The 20,716-nt window shown below is 39.3% G+C and overlaps 1 protein-coding gene across 12 annotated transcripts in view; it reads right to left on the reverse strand.

Annotated features, from left to right (window-relative positions):
- MAPK9 (mitogen-activated protein kinase 9) overlaps positions 1-18,677 on the reverse strand; it is a 42,362-nt gene extending 23,685 nt beyond the window's left edge. For 9 of the 12 annotated variants that reach the window (XR_010374158.1, XR_010374159.1, XR_010374157.1 and 6 more), the window contains exons 1-7: positions 18,530-18,677; positions 13,902-14,076; positions 8,991-9,120; positions 7,732-7,790; positions 6,559-6,697; positions 4,098-4,263; positions 2,732-2,803 (exon numbers count right to left, since the gene is read on the reverse strand). Coding sequence is in view for 9 of the 12 variants with exons in the window: in XM_064458407.1 (XP_064314477.1) it covers positions 2,732-2,803; positions 4,098-4,263; positions 6,559-6,697; positions 7,732-7,790; positions 8,991-9,120; positions 13,902-14,023 (688 nt within the window). In the remaining 3 variants the exon portion in view is untranslated. Of the gene's footprint in view, positions 1-2,731; positions 2,804-3,030; positions 3,103-4,097; positions 4,264-6,558; positions 6,698-7,731; positions 7,791-8,990; positions 9,121-13,901; positions 14,077-16,600; positions 16,827-18,529 lie in introns of those variants that run through there. The other 3 variants (XM_064458406.1, XM_064458403.1, XM_064458402.1) reach the window with 2 other exon arrangements.
- Between the last annotated feature and the right edge of the window lie 2,039 nt (positions 18,678-20,716).

Genomic DNA, 20,716 nt, shown 5'->3' on the forward strand with positions numbered 1-20,716 from the left:
AGACCATTCTGGTCTCAGAGCACTGAGGGGAAGACAGGAAAACCTAATGACCTATCCCACTTTAGTAATAAAAACTGGATAAAACCCGATGTCTCAGGTTTTTTTGCTTCAAAGTCCTTTACAGATACTGAAAATCGAATAAAAAAAAACCAAAACAAACCCAATACAGGGTTGGAATTGAAATAAGCTAAGCCTGTTATCAGAAACTCAAATGGGAGAAAACCTTAATTTCAACGTACAACATGCAGAGCATGCTATGTGAATAACCTTGCAACCTGCAGACAAAACTACTCTTCCTGTTCTAGTGACCTCAAGGTCAAAAGTAACCATAAGTTTAGCCCATTCCAAGTACACCTCCCTACCTTTTGGGACTCTGGAGGAAGAGAAGTTGAAAACAGAGTCCTTATTGCAATCATAATAAAGCGTGATTTTTCCCAATAAAGCATCATTACTCCCTCATGCTTTTTGCATCAGTCAGGCAATTATTTTCCTTCACCACATGGGCAGAAAGAGCATTAAAACCACACTGGTGCTGCTAGGCTTTTCATTACTTCATCCTGGGTATCTACTTTCCCTGTTTTTTCTACATTTGTCACTTCCAGTGCAACAGCAACTGCCAGGAACTCGGGCCAGTAACTCTAAGAGCACTGTTCATCCTCCATAGTACCAGTCATCGCCCAAGCAATGCGCAGCATCTCATTCTACCCAGGGCACTGCTGCAAGTATCCTGGCAATCCCTGTCAACCGCATGGGAAAATACAAACTACCGAGTCTAAGAGTAGGTTTTCCTGAAGATAGTCAAGGGCACATCAGTAGGCAACATGCCAAACCTGATTCCCTGCTCAAAATCCCCAACTACTCAGACATTTTTAAATTTAAGTAAAAAGAAAAACACACCAAAAAAACACAACACGACCACAAAAAAAAGAGGAAAGCTTCATGGCCATGCACACTAGCATCCCCCATAAACCACACCCTCAAAACAATCCTGCAGCTGAAAGCAAAAGAAAACAACAGTCTGACTGAAGCAGTTATCAGGCAGGAAAAGTTTCACAACACAAACGGTTATCAGTATTTCATATTAAAGAGAACAGTAAGTCCTACAAGAGGAAAAAAAACCCGTAAGCAAAGCTGTGCATGTTGATAAGATATTGGGGGAGGAGACTCCTTGAAACATAGACTGGTGGAGCTTTAGTGACCTCCAGAGAACCACAAGTGGTAACTTGCATAATCAGCAAGTATGGACAAAATTTCCTTCATTTATTAATGAATAAATCAAAACAGCCCATGCCAACATGCAGGTGAAGGACACATAACATACATGAAGAATTGTGTTAGGTTGGTCTGAAGGCTTCAAAAGGTAAAACAATAAGTATATAAAGGAAGAAAGGTGGAAAACAAAAAACTTGTTTAACAATTAATCTTTTGTACTACTAAATAATGATCAACTGCTGAAGATTAGTGTCATGAAATTTAGCATTAAAATTGAAAGTCCTCCTCTATAAGATATGTAGGTATCTACGAAAAGATTCTGTGAACATACGCTTCATATTTTTAGTGGTGGACACAACTTTTCCTTGCTGATGAGCAAAAAAATATTATACTTTCTCCCAAATCTTGAAACACAAGTAGCTATAGCTTCTTATGACCTGCAGCCATAACTGGCAATTGTGGTTTAATTACATTATCTGGATTCTATTTCTTTACTGATCAATTTTGACTTTCTAGCCCTACAGCACTACTACTTTGTCAGATATTATTTATAAAGGATGGAATTGGTTTTGCTCCAACTTCTATAATTGGAACTTGATGACTAAAATGTTTTAAATTTTGTTTCTAGGGAAATATTTTTAAATACGACAAAATATTCCAAGAACATTTACTTTATTAAATGATCACTTCTGTTCACTTAATACAGTGTAAAGAATTGTTTGTGATCCAGTGATGTGTTATCGAGATTTCCAGTCTCTAAGGCATGAAAACATATATATGAGGGGTTTGGTTGTTTTTAATAGAGTAAAACTTCCTACAATTATTATTGTACAAGAAAGCAGAATTTTACAAAGACAAATCTGGGTCAAAAGTATTGGAAGGAAGAATGGAGGAATAACAATCTTACAGAAAAAGTAAGCCCAAAATGAAAGTTTCATAGAATGAAAAAAACTCCAAAAAGAAAAAGATCTTCTCTTTATAACAAATAATAGTAATAACAAAACCCCTCCCCATTTCTCATGCAGTGTGCTTGCAATTAGGACACTGCTGTCCAGCAAATGCTAATAAGCAAGAAAAAAATCTGGCTGAAACTCAAAAAAATTGTACAATAAAAAAAAAGATTCTACTGTTCAAACAAATAGTAAGCAAAATCCATGCATAGTAAAAAGTAGCTTTGGAGGCTTTTTTGGTAACACTTACCTACAAAGAACAAGAATAAGAAAATATACTTACTGCTATTTATTTTTTAAACCTAGAAGTATCCTTTTTTTAAACTACAAAAGCCAAAGCTCTTAATATAAATTCTATGGATTCAACCAGTACAAGTTACATCAAATATAGGCTACTAAGAAAATAAAATGGAAAGCTCAACAATTTGGTTAATGACACTAATTTCAAATAGTACAGTAGATCTATTAAAACATATTATTGAAAATATTGCTCTGCTTTTATACAGATCAAAATAATTGTGTTTCTGTTGGAAGTGGAATGGGATTCAAGGATGACTAGGGAAGGATACGATCAGTGCCTTGGAATATCACACAACCTTTCACCAATTCTCCCATGATGCACCCAACTGACCAGATATCAACTGAAAGTAAAAATGAAATGATCAAATTATGAAGTACCATGAACAAAAGTGAGGAAAAACAAACAAAAACATCTAGCATCTACAATAAAACACAACAATGTGGAAAATCAAACTGCTAACATGAATTTTCAATCATATCAACACCAACTGTTGCTAAATTTTGTTATTAGCATTTTGTAGAATATAATCAGTGTTTACACTTCTGAAACAACCGTGAAGAAGGATACAATCTCTTCCTGGGAACAGGACTTTATGGAGGACCATTTCTGCCATAATGCACCCAACAGACCAGATATCCACTATCATATGTTAGGTGCAACAAGGACAAAAGATTAAAGAGGTTTTTTTAAATACCACAATTATTTATTTGTACGCTCACACTGTATTCCTACAGTCCTGCAGATTATTTTTTGTCCCATCAAGAACATCCTCTACTAAAGTTCTGATCCACATCAGCACTTGCTGTACAACAACCTGCCTTGTGCATTAATGAAAGGTTTTTTGCATCATCAGTGGCCCAGCAAGGTCCTGCAAGTCCCTTGAATTACACGGCCAAGGTGACACGTATATGAAAAGCATGGTATCCCCAAGCCCCTGTGATAAAGCAAAAAGATTTACTAGAAGCCTAGAAGTCCAGAGGAGACAGCATATTACTCTACAGCTAGTAAAAATCTGCAGGTAAAACCCCCAATAATGCAGGTCAAGGAAGATTTCCTAGCCAGCAATTTTGTTGGCTGAATGTTCAATATATTACAGCTGTATTGTTTTTAATAATATAACACCCAGCCTCTTTGAGTGCTATGCAGATTTAGGAGAGTATAAGATATGGTTTATGATAGGGATCTGAAACAGGTTTTAATAAAGTAACTGGAGATGCAAGAGGGGACAGACTGTCAAAAGAAGATGCTTCAGAATAAAATCACATTGATAAAAGGGTTTATTATTCATAGATTGATGGTTGTTAAGTTGTTAACGTCATCCAGCATAAATGTATCAATTTTTTTTGTAGGATAAAAAAAATAGCAACAAGACAACAGGACAACACATGAAAAAACAATAGCAGGGAGAAGGGAGCAGCATACCTTAAATGGAGATAGGCACACAGAGCAGAAAACTATGATATTCTCCAAAATTATTACAGTGTCATTTTTATTATTTCCAGTACCATAAGTAACTTTCTTTAACAACAGATGTGGCGGGGGAAACCAGCCGTCCCCCCCACTTTTTAAGGCTGAGATGTTCTGAGACAGATATGCTTTAGACAAAAGTTTAAAGCGTTACTCTAGCAACTTACCGTTCTCTTTATATCCCATTCCAAGGATAACCTCTGGTGCTCTGTAATACCGTGTTACTACATATGGAGTCATCATAAAGTTAGTACACGCTGTTCTTGCTAGTCCAAAATCAAGAATTTTGAGCGTACAGTCTGATTTTACTACTATGTTGCTGGGCTTCAAATCCTAACAAGAAATAACTTCAGTTAAGGAAGGATCAACATACAGAATAATACACACACACCCCGCCTTCCACAGTCAATATATGCCACCTGTTCACATTAACAACTGAGTATTAACTGCTCTGATGTATCTGCTTGCTTACACACAGACTAGAAACAAGTTAAATGCTGCACAGCTAGAATATTAAAAAAAAAAAGAGAATCAAAGTTGTCTGCAGAGTCTTAATTTAGCCAGTTGTGCACTGACAGAACAGTCAGTTACGTAACGGCCTGTAGATATGCACTAAGCATACACATATCTGCTTACTTTAACACATTAAGTGGACCTATTTGGGGTATAAATCTGAACGGTAAAGGAGACTGTGTTCCAAATACTGTCATTATTAGGGCACAGGTCCTGAAGACAACATCATGAGTTAGTCAGGTATCTCTAGGAAAAAGGCGTAACCCAACACATAAAGCATTAACAAATGTATTTGCTAATGACAGATAAGCCACCTGCACTACAGTGATTAGCAAGTTTACAGAACTAGGATGTAGTGAAAGCACAAAGTTACCCAATGAGTGAGAAGAAAAATAAAATACTTTAGGAGATATGCCTTGTGGGAGTACTTATTATTGCACCCAAAGGAATACACAGTTAGGAGAAACTAGAATAACTGGGTTTTATTCACAAAGTATCAGAATTAGCTGAATTATCCATGTACTAGTACATTTAATTTTGCTCAAGTGTTTGACTTGTTTTCAACCACATGAACCATGTTCTCGGGTACAGAACTCCCTTTTCTGGAAGGCCTTTTCTGCATGTTTTAGGAAGGCAATAAATCTTCTGCAGAACACTGGCATTACTATCGGCTAGGTTAGAGTTTCTAATCCTCTACTCAGACTTTCCTCTTGAGACAACAGAATATTTGCAGTACTTGATAGTGAAATTTGTTGTTCTCTCATCTTACTATAATGCTGGGCCACATGAAGGGTAACAGATTTCAATATTCATCAACTCATCACAGAGGTGGGAGTCACAAATGTTAATTCAAGCTCTATCTAGTCGCAGACTCTGGGTAATTCCTGGATGTAATTCCTACTCCTGCATTCCTTCTGAACTATCCCAGTTCTGTTCCCTTCCTAGCCTCATTCCTTTTCAAAACCAAATCTCTCATCTAATCAAGCATTTCCAGCCCAGAAAGGTCGTTTTGTTTTGGTCCCAAACGCACCCAACCCAATGCTCACAACTTTAGCCTCTCCATTCAAACAAACTTCACACCTATGTTTAGCTCTTGACAGTGCAGTTCCTCCCACTGTCCATTTTATCGTTCAACCAGTATTAGTTCTGTCTGATTGCTCCTGTTAGCTCCTAGCTTAAATTTCTCAGCAAATATTGTGCCACCCCTTTAGTTTCAACATGTCAGGTGGAGTTCAGCAAGAGTTCCAGCCCTCCCTGCTTCAGTCTCTCATACACCTCACTCCGTAATTCTAGGAAAGCCCAGCACTATCTGTATACAGACTTAGCTTAACTATACATAACTTCCTTGCTAATACCACAGTATTTTCATGGTAGATTTTTTCAGCAAAGTAAGGAAGTAGATTTGTTTTAATTTATACAGCTTCTCAATTATGTTTATGGACTTAATATAAAGAAAAAAGCACATTATACTAGAACTGGACAAAGTTTTCAGCCACGAGGTGAAAACAAAGAAATTTAAAGGCCAGCGTGCCCAGGAATTAGGGAAGGAGAAGAAAAGGAAAGGAACAGGAAACAAGCAGAACTGTCAAATAGACTGGTCGTGAAATAAATAATAAATAAGCAGCAGCAGCAGCACAGCAGCAGAATGATATATGAAGTCTGCACAGGACTTCGAAATTCTGATCATCAACCAACTTTACTTTTCAAAATCACAGAACGGTTGAGGTTGGAAGGGACCTCTGGAGGTCATCCGGGTCAATCCCCCTGCTCAAGCACAGCCACCTACAGCCAGTTGCCCAGGACCATCTTCAGATGGCTTTTGAATATCTCCAAAGATAGACATATTTAAGAGGTAACGACTTACTCTTTAATAATTTGAAAGGTCCACAGATATCCAATATTTATCTTTTAATCAGTTCAGCATTAGTTAAATCCACAGAGCTAACCTGATTTAAGATCTATGTACAATGCAGTCTTTATCTTCGAACTAGAAACAATCTTCAGGTTTATTAATATTCTTATGACTAAATTTATCAAACAACCTCCTGCCTTCCGCCATTTAATAAGAACATTTGTGTTCATAAAAAGTACTGTTAATGATCTAATACTACCTACTCTGTGGATGATACCAGCTGAGTGGAGATGTTTGATACCACATAGCATTTGGTAAAGAAGGTAAGACATTCTTTCATGATCCAATTCCATATGAATAACCTGGCACAAATTTGCATCCATCAGCTCCATAACCAAATATCTAAAGCACAAGAAAGAAAGCATTAAGAAAACTCGAGTCTTACTTTTCATATCAGGATTAAGCTTAGCATGAAAGATGTTGAATAAAAGCCAACCACTTTGCTAACGTAAGTGTCAAAAAGCTTATGATTAAAAAAAACCAACACACATGACCAGTGTCAAAATTAAATTGTCTATTCAAATAGTCTTGCTATTAAAAATTAAGTGTTCGATAGTCCATTTAAGAGATTAGAATTCCACTAGTTTTATAAACACTAATACAGAAGAATAATTCTGAGTTTATGCAGAATGAAAAACTTAAGATTAAGACTGAAGTTGATGCAGAAATTGCAGATATTGCAATGTATTGAAACATGAGGCCTCTTTTCACTCAATTTTGATTTTTAAAAAATTAAGAAAATTAATAAAAGCACAGTAAGAACTAAGAAGGAATGATTCGTTTTCAAGGTAAAATATCACCTGCTTATCCCCTTCAGACACACACCCCGCCCTGCTTACCCGAGAAGCACATTCGCAAACCGCAGCAGCATATTCACCGGAACCTATGAATACCCCACCAACTAAATCGCCATGAATCCTTTCCAGACCAATTGACATAGCTTGCATAAAAAAGAAATATATTCAGTTCTTAACTGAGTCCAAAAATACTGTTCTGCTGATGTGGCTGGTATGGCAAAAGATCATACCAGGTTATCTGGACCAAGTTATTATCCTGAGGTGACTCCTTTAGCTACAGGACAACGAACACAAACCAGATGCATACACAATCAGCAAAGTATGGCAGACAAATGAATAAGAGGTAAATAGCCTTTTTTATTATTATTATTTCCCCCCTCTATCTTATGCGTGTAGTAAAACAACTTTCTTGGTCTTTCTTAAAGAAATCTAGAAATAAAGACTAATGAAAGGCTAAATTCAGCCTTTAGCTACCCTCTTGAGTTCGAAGTGTGAAGTCTGTAGGATACTGGAAATACAGCTCCAGGGATTAGGCCAGTATTTGTCAGGAAAACTAAAAAAAAAAACTCTAGTACTTACACATCCTGAAATTCTTCTAGTGACTTCTGTGGCGTAAATACGTTTAATAAACTAATTATCTATAAAATAAAAATAAACATTAGAAGAAACTTCCACTTTAATTCACATAGAAATCCATTACTGCAGAAGTTACTATTAAAAAAAAAAACCAAAAATCAAATACACAGTTACTCTGTACAGTTTGGCTGTTACTTGGCTTCACTTAATTTACATGTGCTGAAAAACTGCCAATTCAGAAATAGTTCAAAACTGCAGCATGTATGCCAAAGGAATCACGTTTTTCTTCTTAAAGTTATATGAGACTTTCTATCTCACTCCCCAGTGCCTGAAATATACCCCTTTTTTTCTCCATAAATAATAATCTCTTATTTTAAATCACATGTTGTGCAAGGAATTTTAAGCAAGGCTGTCCAACAACATGTATGCAGAAATGCCCCATTCCATCCCATTAAACTTAGATTACGATGTACTATTTCTAGAAGAACTGCTAAAATTACTGTACTGCCTTCCTTAATAACCACCTTGCTTTTATTCTGCTACTTCTGAACTTCTCTAAAAGCTTACTTAAAAATCAATCCTAAAAGGCTAATTGACTCCAGGAAGTTTTGAGACCTGAGTGCACAATTTCAATGATCAGCAATGTTTCTAGTTCACGTTAGTATCAGGAGACAACAGTCACATAAACCTTATATTCTTGTACTTCAGTGTTGAAGTACTGACATTAAGGGTTGTTATTTTAGAAGGATCAAAGATCTTAAAATATTTATGTTGTCTACAGTATTTCACTTCTGTTTACCAATAAGTTGTTAGGCAGTGCTGCACCCCTGCAAACTCCCCCAGTTAAATGCTGTATTAAATAAAAATCTTGCCTAAGCTCAGAAGATTTAACTCTAGTGCAGTTAAAAGAGCCAAACCCACAAAGGCACTGCCAAAGAGGCTTTGCTGCAGTATGACTTAAAAGGGCAAACTCAATACAGCAAGTCCAGTTCTATAAAGCCAACACCAGTGGCAAACCTATACCAACCACAGCAAAAACCTCCTCCTCTCGGGATTTCATCCTCCAAACAGCTCACCCAAGAACTTAATCATACATTGTGGCAAACTGCATTACCCCATAGCACGTCTTTCCAGTCTTTCTCTCACTATTTTTTCCATTACTTTGGTTACTAACAGCAAGTAAGAGAGCAAATCCCAAGCTTTTTAGACAAAAAAAGCGAAATATAAAAAAAAAAAAAAGAGAAATATAAAGCCAAACTTACATTTTTGTGATTGACACATTTTAAAAGAACAAGCTCTCTGTAAGCTCTTTTTGCGTGGGTTTGATTCTGAAAAGGACGACTCAGCTTCTTTACAGCAACATTTATTCCAAGGACTGTATCAAACGCAGCACTAGAAGTTTTCAAAGACAAACAACTTAAGTTGGAGTCTGTTTGAGGGAAAGGAGGGGGCGAAAGGGAGACAGGAGTGAGGAAAGAAATCACTATTTGAGACAAAACATATCCACAAAGCTGTTTATACTAACTTCAACTAAGTTTCATTTAGAAAACAAACACCCTTTAAAATCTACACATCCTTTAATAAATACAAATAGGTTAAACAGAAGCCATTGACACTCATCAGAAGTCTTCCTGCCCTTAAGACTGAATCTGCTGACTCAAGACTCATATTCAAAACTGCAAGATCTAAAAATATTTCAAGCTTATTTGAAATCAAGAAGCATTTCAGTTGCCTAATTTGTATATTTGGAGTTGTTGTTTTTTTTACACTGTTGCCAACTTACAGTCGTTTAATATTTGCAACAGAAATTTCTCTTTCCTAAAGGACAGTCACAACCATGGCTCCATGATCCATTCTGCAGGCATCAATACTCTCCTGTATGTGGATAGTTTACAATTATAAACAAATTCAGTGCCTACCAGAAAATTACATTCATTATCTGGTTTTGGAAAAAAAAATCCACAGAACTGAGTAGTACGGAAAACTCAGACTGCAGGGAGCGAGACAAGCATTTAGAGGTGAACATGAGCATTAATTCTATCTTGTTTTTTCAGCTGTGCTTGTTCCTTCCCTCTGCAGTTTGAGATACAGCTGTAAACTTGCTTTAATAGGTGTAAGAATCTAAAGCTAAGTTATCTTTATATCCAGAACAAGACTGAAGTGGCAATATTATTCATTATTAACACACAGAATATTTGGCAAAATATATGTGAATTCATACCACAAACTACTAGAGAGATCTGATCTTTAAATAGTTCCAGTTTTAAATAAGGATTCCCACATTACTCTACTTCCATTTAATCTTACTTTCATAGGGTAGGAAAGAATGATAATTCACATGTATTTTCCAAGCACAGTTAAGCTCTTTGTGGGCTCCTTCCCTCTCTCATCAAGATATGTATGATACCAGGCTTAAAAGGACCATCGTATTATAGTACTCCTACAAGAAGCACAGCTCCTCCATGATCACAATACTCAGATTATACGAAGTTTACCAGCATCAGGTCACAGCTTTCCCTACTGGAAAAAGCAATACACCAGAAAGCAGGGCTCACACATGAGATGTTGTGTTTTCTTGGAGGCATGTCCCAAATTTGAATCAATGTGCCATTTACAATAAGGGCTTGCTAGCATTTATTTCAACTTAGTTCTGTGAAATACACAAGTCATTATTCAATGATACGATCATTCTCAGATTTAAAGCCTTTATGTCTGTGCAAAACAAAACACAAGAGTGGGAGGAATGCAACTGGCCAGACAACCAGAGAAATTATTTTCCTCCCAAATAGGAAAGCACTGATGTTTCAGTATTCACTTCACCTAGATATGTAAATTTAAAAGTTTTGCACATGTTAATGACTTCAATTACACCTGGGAATTAGTATAAAGTCAATAACCAACAGGGTCTGCGTGAATTAGTTGTTCAAGTCAATCACAGGTCAGAAGTGGACAAAGGAGCAATTTTAGGGGTGTCCCTTTGTGATCTGACAAATCCGGTATATGCCAAGGCTCAGTCTCAGCACATATGAGGAACTCCACCTGAACCTCTTATTTTGCTCATCTGCATGGGAGTGACTGACATTACATCTCAAAACAAAACAAAACAACAAAAAAGAAGCTGTCTGCTACCCACATAGTCCAAGGGGAAGAATTAAAGCCAGACTGGTAGAAGAAAACCAAAAATTTTTTACCCCAAATTGGTAAAAAACTGTGTGAGCATGCATTTATTTAATTTACCAAGAAAAAAAAAAAGACAGAATATAACCTCCCTTACCACTACAACCACACTTCTGAATACCACGTAATTTTACATAAATGAACAAAAAATGTCGTGGATGTAGTTGGTGTTAAATTTCTTTCCGTATCCCTGCTCAGTTGAATTCAAAAGAGACTTTTTCATTATGGCAACTGTTTCAGGCACAGATGTTAAAAAATTGGATTTGCCAGAGCCTACCCAGTTATCACTTTGGCTACTAACAGAACGCCTATTACGTCAGCATTTGATATTCCGGAAGAATCTCAATGTCTATCCCACCATGTAACAGCAACTCCAGTCTGATCACAGTGAATTGTAGTAGGGTCTTTGCTGCACTTGTGATAGTTTTGCATCTTGAGCAAACGTTTAGTATTAAGAGTAACGATGCCAGTAGGTGATGAAATTATTAACAAGACATTATGACCTAAATCATAGTAGGAAATCACACTCCAATTCTGCAGGCAGATGATCTTTGCTCTGAACTGCAGGGTGCTACTACTATGGACTCTTGCTCTGCTAGTCCCACTTCACTCTTTCCCTACAGTCTGAGCAGGAGTTTGCAAATAGTAATAAACTTATCCCAACTGTTTCTTCAACTGCAACTGTGTAAAGTTATTAACACAGTTAAAGCTGTGCTATTTACATCATCATGGTTATGCTGCATTGCAGGACAAAAAAAAAAAAAAAAAAATCTGATGGGATAGAAAAATCAAGATTCACAAGAAAATTTAGGGAATCAAGGACCAGAAAGGAAAAAAGACATCAGGAAGTCAAAAACAAAAATTATTTCAAAAGAATCATTTTAGGTGATTATTCAGTCCTAAATAGATTATAAGACTTCAAATGTATTAATACTTAGGAACGAAGAAATGCGGAATGTCAAGTATAAAAGTGCACTTTGTATATAAAATCCAAAAGGTATCTCTCATTCGTCTCCTAGCCTGTTTGCAGAGTGAGCTAGAAACACCTTCTACATAACAACCAAGTCCCTTTTCCATCTTCCTAGAGCTTTCATTTATCGCTTTTCCTAAGTATGTATTTTTAAATCTACTACTTTTCCTAATTTTAATACCAAAGAAAAAAACTAAGCAGAATCAATACCATTGGAGTTACCCATTAATATTTTTGGGGGAAAAAATTGCAAAATTCAGACCTCTCCTAGCTGAAGTGACACATGCGGTATTAAAATTTTTTCACCAAAAAATAAAATCCACACACAAAGCTCCAGAAATACTTTTCCTAATTTTTATGTTAAATACTGGATGATAAAAAAAAATGAAAAAGCATCACATCTGGGTGTCACGCTACTAAGCTGACAATTTTTCCAGCCAAACATGACAGGATAGCACTGATCTTATACTGAGTTTTCTACATTTTACATACTAGTATTTTGTATCTCTTTTGGAAAGGAATTTTACGACAAATGAAGACTTTGCACCTTCTTCAACTTGGACATAGCTTTCAGATGTCTCATATGAAGATGAAAGTTTATGCAATGCTTCACTCTGTTGTTCCATAAACCAGTTATTCTCAAAACAAGTCAATAAATCAGATCATTCCTTCTTCTTCCCAAAATGATGACCTTAACGGTACCCTAACTTCATTTGGAAGGTGACACCTTATTTAATTCATACAGTTTAGAAATGCACTACCTCTAATGAAAGTAGGAACACTTACAACCCCCTAAATTCCTGCATGCCATCTAGAACAAGCATAACTTTAAGAGTTAGCACTGTACTAAATCTTACCCAAACACTAATAACCAAGATCTAGTACGCCTATCCCTCATCACTCAACCCACTAAAGAATGAAATATGGTATTCTAATTTTGCTTATTTTTCACCTATTAGCAGGGCAACAGGAGTATCTAAATAATTTTAAAATAAAGGCATGTTCTCACAAAAACGTGCTCTTTTCCTACACATAGAACTTATTACAGTTATGAAAAGGCCAAAGAGACATGGGCAAGTGCTGTATAAGGAGTGGTTCACAACACATGAGTCATCACACTTATTCTGCAGAATTTATAGATGAAGAGAAACCGCAGACTGGATTTAAAGCATGAACAGCCCACCACGTGCTGTGATTAAGTCTAATATTAGAGAGTTCCTGAGTGTATCTGTTTGCTCCCCTGTGCATGGAATTGTAAAATCGCATCAATAATAATAAGTGAGTTTTGCTCAACAAAATATGGGCTGGCACTAAGTTGTGTAGAATGAATTGCTGCAGTCTGAAAAACATTTGAAAGCGTTTACCTTTAGCTGGCCCAGAGGTGTGGTGCCATACAAGAGACTAAGGTTCAGGATCAGACTAACGACTCTCACGTCCTGGGCCAGTGGAGGCTGGACACATAGCTGAGGTGACACACCAAGGAAGAGCCGGCCAGCCCAACCCCTCACACAGCATCCCTTTCTGGTTAATCCATGGAGTGACAATGACACTGATTTGCCCCATCCTGCCAGTTAATGGCAAGGCACTGCATTGATGGCTCCTAGAAACGGACAGGATTGATCGGGAATAAAAGGGGGGGAAGAAAGGGGGCCATGATGAAGAAACGAGTAAAACCCAGAATCTCTCACCATCGCATTGCCATACCTTACACTGCAATATCATAACTACATGGGGAATGTGAGAACTAGAAACAGAAATAAAGTGGTTAATGAGAAGGAAATTTGTTGACCATTTTAATTTATGCAGTTATCCAAATATTAATTTTCCCCTAAAAACAAAACAAGAAGAGTTTTGCACATGAACTACAAAAAGCAAGTGTTTTAGAATTTATGCAGTCCATAACCCTGTAGCAAGGGACAGAAATTATCATCAGTATCTGTTATTCTGGCACCTCTATCCGTAATACATTCAAATTTTGGTTTACATTTATAGCTTCTTATATCTAAATAAAACATTTGTTACTCACCAAACAATGCCCTGTGCCCCTGATCCTATGGGCTTCAACTGCTGGTAACGTTTTAGCACGGTGAACGTTGAATCTGCAACTTGAACACTGTAAAACTGACTGTCACATTTACTGTCACTCATGGTGTAGTGTCATGTAGTTTTCTCTCTCAAGGACCTGGTGAAGTTTTCAAGATCTTGAAGAAAATGGAAGAAAACAAATGTTCAACCTCTCACTAATTCCAGGCAGACAAGATGGAAAATGTATTATACATATTTTAATACATATGAATTTTTCAATAGCATACCATTAAATAAGCATTCTTTCAACTTTGTGTATTACCACTAATGAAAAATACTTGCAGATAGACAGCAAATAATTACAGCCTTCACATCATTAAGCAAATGCATGTTTTTATTCTAATCCCCAAAACAAAAAGCAGCTAAGTAAACAATTGTAAAAACAAACAAAGCCACCCTAATCCAACAACTCTCTACTCCTTGAAGGATATTCCCTAACCTACCATAACTACTGTATGCTAGGACTGTATTAATTTCTGTATTACAGGAAAAAAAAAAGTCATAAATAATGTCTTTCAAACACTGATCATACAGATAAAAGCAACAGCAGAAACCCAGGGAGTCCACAAACAGAGAGAGGAACAGGGTTTAATACAAGACTCAACTCCAACCACAGAACAGGTTTGAAACGAAACAACTGCCCCCAAAATCTCCACAGCTGCTGCAGTTTCTTCAGCAGTGCCTTTCAGTCTAATTCAGCAGCAAGTTTCAAGAGGGCTCTGCTTCATCACCTCTGCCGGGCAACCCTTCCCCAATTCATACCTATCACAACCCACTCACCCTCCCATTTTAAAAACACCGTAACATCCTATGCTATCAGTGTACTTAGAGTCCTACAAGAATTAGTTTTGTGCTATAGCTTGAAAGAGACTTTCATGCTATAATAGAGAATAAGTTACATCCATCTGTCAAGAATGAATTAGAGGTAGGTAATTACATCAAAGAGCAAGGTAATGGACCAAACCTCTTTAGCTCTAAAGTGCTACAGTAACGACAGTACAGACCTTGAGTTTTCCTGGGCCTCCATCCCTCTTCCAAACCTTACAAGAAAATTACCTCAGTAATTACTGAGGAGGTCTCTAACAAATTCTCCCATTTTTAATTTCACATTCACTGTGACAGATAATATCATTATAGCCCAGAGCAAATTGCACAATCATGTGTTCCTTGAAACAGGAAATGAAAGCAGATCACCTTCCCCTGGAGCAGCTGTCCTAACCACCCGCCTGTACAACATCTGTTTTAGCCAGAGAAAGAGCAGCTAGTCTCTCTCCCTTCACTGGTCTACAGTCTATTTGTGAGCCAATGCAAAACAGAAAAGCCTCAAGAGCAACCCAGAAGCCCATCCTACAAGGGCATACAGCCACAAGAATGGCTTTCAGTTGCTTCAAGAATTAGAATTTGGACCTCTGCCTTCCTAGGTGTATGTAGGAGGGAGCAGCATCTTTTCCATGGCTTAAGCCAGCAGGTGAACTCCAAGAAATCTGCAAGTAAAACAGGCGGAAGACTTACAAATTCTAATAAAGACTGGGTTTAAACTGAACTGATAATGGTTTGTCTTAGGGGATTCTCAAGAAATGCCTAGAGTCCCTTTTACCTTCTAGTTTCTCAAAATCTAAGCAGCATTTTAAGATGTAGATATTCAACTTGGCCATCTCTGGCAGCAATTTAGAAGAAAGTTTACTTGATATGTCCTCTTAGAAGCTTAAGAAAAAAAGCAGAGGAGAAATGATCAGCAAAGGGAAAACTTTCTGCCTCTGCCACAGCAGTAGTGGGGGGAGGAAGAGAATTACAACTTCTGTACAATATTTTTAGGGGCAGACAGATGCAGTTCCACAATCAGCTCACATGAATGTGAGTCCAAAACGCTGCCTTAAGAGGCGTGCTCAACCCTTCCTACGACATCCCAGGAAAAACGCCACTCTTCTTTCCAACCCTTGTTATTACTCCAAAGCTATAGACTCTGAAGTACCAATTTTTTTGACTAACAGTCTCTGAGCAGCCATGGTATTTTCAGTGGATTTCAGACACTGGAAGAAAGGTACAGCTGGAAGGTCAGGATCCTGTCTCTGAAAGGGACTTACAAAACAAAACCAAAAAAGTATAGATTTTGCATAAGCTGTTAAAGACCTGTTAGTTACACAAGAACTATTCTGCTGTACCTCTTCATGGGTTAATGAAACACGTTTCTGTAACAAAGATAAAGAAGTAGGGGAAAAGGAAGTTACCCTGAACCAGAGAAACCCTCCCTTTAAGGAACCTTGTCTGTACAAAGTCATCTTTTAAAAATCATTTAGAGACCAGGACGAGCTCTTTAGACAAAACACAAAGAGGGAATGAGGCATCACAACACAAAAGTTTTATGTATTCTGTCATCCTTTGTAATTCACCATGCTACGTCCCCGGCCTCTCCACAAACTGAGCCCTGATTTTGACATGGGCTGCAAGCTGCTTGGATACATTGGGACACGCATTATTTCAGACATACACATTAATGTAAAACTAAGTGCCTAGGGATTGTAGCTGTTCACAGGACTTCAGACAGAAAAGATCCCTCAAATAAAAACAGATTTCCCATTGCTCAAAGGAAAAGCACATCTGGCAAGTAAGTTTCTTAACCCCAAGCTGTTACTCTCCTACCTGAAATAATATGATTCTTCGGTCCAGCTAACACACTCCACACTTCTCCTGTACAGGAATTTTTTGGAAGTATTATTTCCATTTCTGAAATATAAGTTTTCATTTTTGGCTTCCTAGCTGCAGCTGCACCAATCAGGAAGAGCAGCAAAAGTAAAAGTCACAGGGCGGTCAGTGAACATACTTGTTGATAATAGCATATTACTGAATCACAATGTTTCAAGATGTTTTTCTATTTTAGAGCATGCACAAGATGCATATAAATTGAGTGCTGGCTTTTTGGATTTTTTTTTTAATATAACTTGCTTGTACAGTTGGCGAAATTTAAAAATCACAAAGCTGACTGAGCACATCGCATACAGGGAACTTAAAGGAGTGGTTTTCAACCTAGTTCACGAAAGAGAGCCAGAAGAATAACCACCACACCAAACCTACCATCAGTAGGCTTATGAGTTTTTATATAGAATTCCACTGAGAGATTTTTAGAAGCTGAAAGCAACAGTGCTATAGCATACATCCTGTATTAAACAGTTACTTCCCTAAAAGGCATTTATTGAAATGGTAACTTATTATTAACCAGATCTGTCCTCTGGATGTCTTCAAGTCAAAAGCTTCTGAAACAAACAGGTCGTAGCAGTGGGGTTGTTTTGGTTACAGAAATATTGTTACTGACAGCAAAGCATAAGAACATCAAGAAATGGAGCTTGATTTTTAAGCCTCAAGCTAAAATTCTACTGCCGACAGAAATAATAGACAAAGAACATAATATGTATTTATGAAAAGATATGGAAAGTCTGTGCAGAGTCCCCCCCCATTCTGTTATTCACCCTTGCAAATGTGCTTCACATTCAGGTGTGCCCTTTTACAGACTATTATCCAGTAGTGTTGGGGTTTTATTTTAATCTTTATAGCAATATATATCAACAGGTGTAAGTCCAATGACAAAGTCACAGTGAGTCACCCTCTACCCCCCTACTCACAACCCTTGAACAGTCTGTTGTTACAAACACGTAGCAAAGCAGTAGCTGAGTAATGTCAATCGGTTCCAGCAGAGTTTAGAGCAGCTCTGAATCTGTTTAGCTCTTTGAAAAGTCAACCACCTTCTTGAAGCTACCCAAACTTTTACTGGCCAAAGATTTTGCCAACTACCTGTCACCATATCGTTCAACTGTTAAGCACACACTGCAAACACTGGAGGTATCTCGGCAGCCCTGCTAGGGCAGGTCGGTGGGAAGAGGGAAAAGTTTAAACGTGCCTCTACTGTGACCAATTACGCTGTTGTAAAATTACGTAACAGCCACATAACTGAGCGAGAGGACTTCTAACATCTGTTCTAGAACTTCTGCCGAGGAACTGCTTCGGCTCAAGGGAAGCCTCAGGTCCGCTCCCATCGCACCGAGAGGGGCGCGCAGCAGGGCCCTTCCCTCGGCTCGGCCGCGCTCCCCGCGACCCGCTCAGGGCGGGGGGTCCCAGGGGACCCAGAGCGCCGGCCCGGCCGCGTACCCCGGCCCCGGCGGGGCGGCTCGGGGCAGGCGGCGATACCGCCCCAGGCCGGACACGAAGCAGGAGGGGAGAAGGCGGAGGAGAGGCAGCGCCCGGCGGAGGGGGCCGGGGCTGGTAGCGGCACTGCGGCACGGGGAAGGGCGGGGGGCTCGGCCGGGTCTGCCCCGCGGGAGGGGCGCGGAGAAGAAGGAGAAGGAGGAGGAGGAGGAAAGGACCCCCAGCCTTACCACGTCGCTACCCCGCCTCCCTCCCGCCCGGGTCCGGGGAAGCGGCGGGCACGGAAGCCCGCTTTGCCCGCGCCTGGGCGGGCGGGGCCCGCGGGAGAAGCCGGGGACTCCGGTCGCCAGAGGGCCGGCCCCGCGGCCGGGAGCTCGTCCCGCTCCCGCTCCGGCCCCGCCGCCCGAAGGGCTCCCTCCCTCCCTCTCTCACCGTCTCCTCCCTCAGACGGACTTCGGCGGGGCGCGGCGCTCGCGGGCCACGGCCGCCCCCTCCTCCTCCGGCGCGCAGATCTGCCCCAGCCACAATGGCCTCCCGGTGCTCCACACAGGCCGCGCCAGGCCTCCGCCCGCTGACAGACAGCCTCTCTGCCCAATCGTAGCCCTCTGCCGGCGAAGCCCAACCAATCCAGCGCCGGAGGCGGGACCCAATAACCGATATATAAGGGAGGACGGTGAAGGACTGCAGTGGAGGTGGAGGAGCTCAGGCCAATCCGGGTACAGCCCCCGCCCTCTGTCATGATGTCATCATCGCACGTCAACATGTCACCATATTTATGATGTCACCTCACAGCAGTGCTCGTCACGAGTTGCTATGGCACCAATCCTCAAGGCTGGGCGGTGCTGTCGACTCCTCACAGCCACCTTGCTCCAGGGAGGGGGGGAAGAAGTGCTCCTTCAGCATCTCCCGCGTGTAGGAAGCCCTCAAAGCACCACAGCGAAATGACATCATGCAGTGGCACCCTATCACAGCACCACAACGTGCCACGGTCACCTCATATCCATGTTTTGGGAAAACAGAGGGCCCAGTCCCACAGTGCGGGGTCATGCAGCTGCAAGCCCTGATCCACTGCACCTGCACTGGCCTAGAGCACAGCTTTTCCAGGGAGGATGATTCAGAAAGGGATTTATTCCCTCCCGAGGTACCCCAGCTGTTTCTGGCCCCACTCAGAAAATCATAAACCTTCTATACATTACCATGCCATCTGTTTCGGTGTTAGGACTGCTTGTTTTTTAAAACAGGTGCTGACTAAAAATAAACTCAATATATTTCTCCACCTCTCCTAGGACTAACAGGAGCTTGCTTTTCTGTGATGTCTGTTCTCACAGGTGATTTTAGAAAAGCACACCTGTAATTTTTAATAAATGAATTTAATGTACAATATCATCTAGATTACATCAGTTTCCTTTATTAGCTCTGCTTTTTAATATGAAGAGGATACTAATTATAAACAGACAGTAAAAGGGGCCTTTGCATTACTGACCAAAGCACGTTGGATACTGAGTAACATATTCTTGGCATCAGATTATCACTATGCTTTTCCTTATGATTTGGGTTATTTTATGTCATTATAAAAAGTACTAGACCAGTTTCCAGTAAGAAGCTCCTATTACAACTAGCCCTTTCAAGCTATTAACCTACATAAGCATTCAAATACCTCCATTTAGAAGCAAGCCTGCAGAGGAATAGCATAAAAATACTTTACAAGTATTTAGTTAATAAAATGCAGAATTTAAATATTTGATTTCTGACCGTTCCAAAATAACAAATGAGCAGAGAACTTCATGTGTGTGTCTACCTTATTTCTTTGAGGTATATAGATTCTTCCTACTGCTAGTTGTTCACAACTAGCAAAGTATGCTTCTGTGAATACACACATTAATAAAACAGGACTTTAGTCCTAGCTTGAAGGTGTACTTAGTATTCTCTTATTTGCTGGTATAGGGTGTTGGGTTTTTTTATAGATATTCCAGCATCTGTAGTTTAGATGTTATAGTAAATGCAAGTTTACAGCAATTTTTTCTTGGCTAAGGAGGCAACTTTATGACCATAAACAGCATATGTAAAGATACAGACACAGCTTCTATTTTCACCTGCAGGAAATTTCTTCCTTATTACCCTCCTCAGCAGAAGGTAGAATACAAAGGTTTAATCAATATCTGGTGTGAGCTACAGTAGAAGCTACAGAGGTTACACTGATGTATCAGTATGTGCCTGGCAAAACACTGATGAACAGTCACCAAATTCAAATCTCCTGTACTCATGTGCTTCAGAAAGATGGTGGTGATATAAAGCAAGCTACCCAGACCTGACACATTATTTTGAAACATAGCTGCTGAATAAGGGAAAGTAAGGTGTGCCTACGTGGGAATGCGGGAGACCTACGTGAAACCAAGAAACCAAGGAAAGAACTCTGATATCAGACTTGGGCAAGACCGAGGGAGAACACTGTCTCTCTTGCTTGTATCAGAGTACTGCAGCGTTGTACCTGTGTTCAGACCTGAGATGGAGTCAATCAAGCTTAAAAAAAAAACAAAACACCACCACCACACCCAAACAAAAAAAGAAACAAAACACCACACACCAAAAAAACACCAAATAAACCCAAAACGAAACAAG

This window comes from Phalacrocorax carbo, chromosome 8 (genome assembly GCF_963921805.1).
Source record: "Phalacrocorax carbo chromosome 8, bPhaCar2.1, whole genome shotgun sequence".
NCBI classification, from domain to species: Eukaryota; Metazoa; Chordata; class Aves; order Suliformes; family Phalacrocoracidae; genus Phalacrocorax; species Phalacrocorax carbo.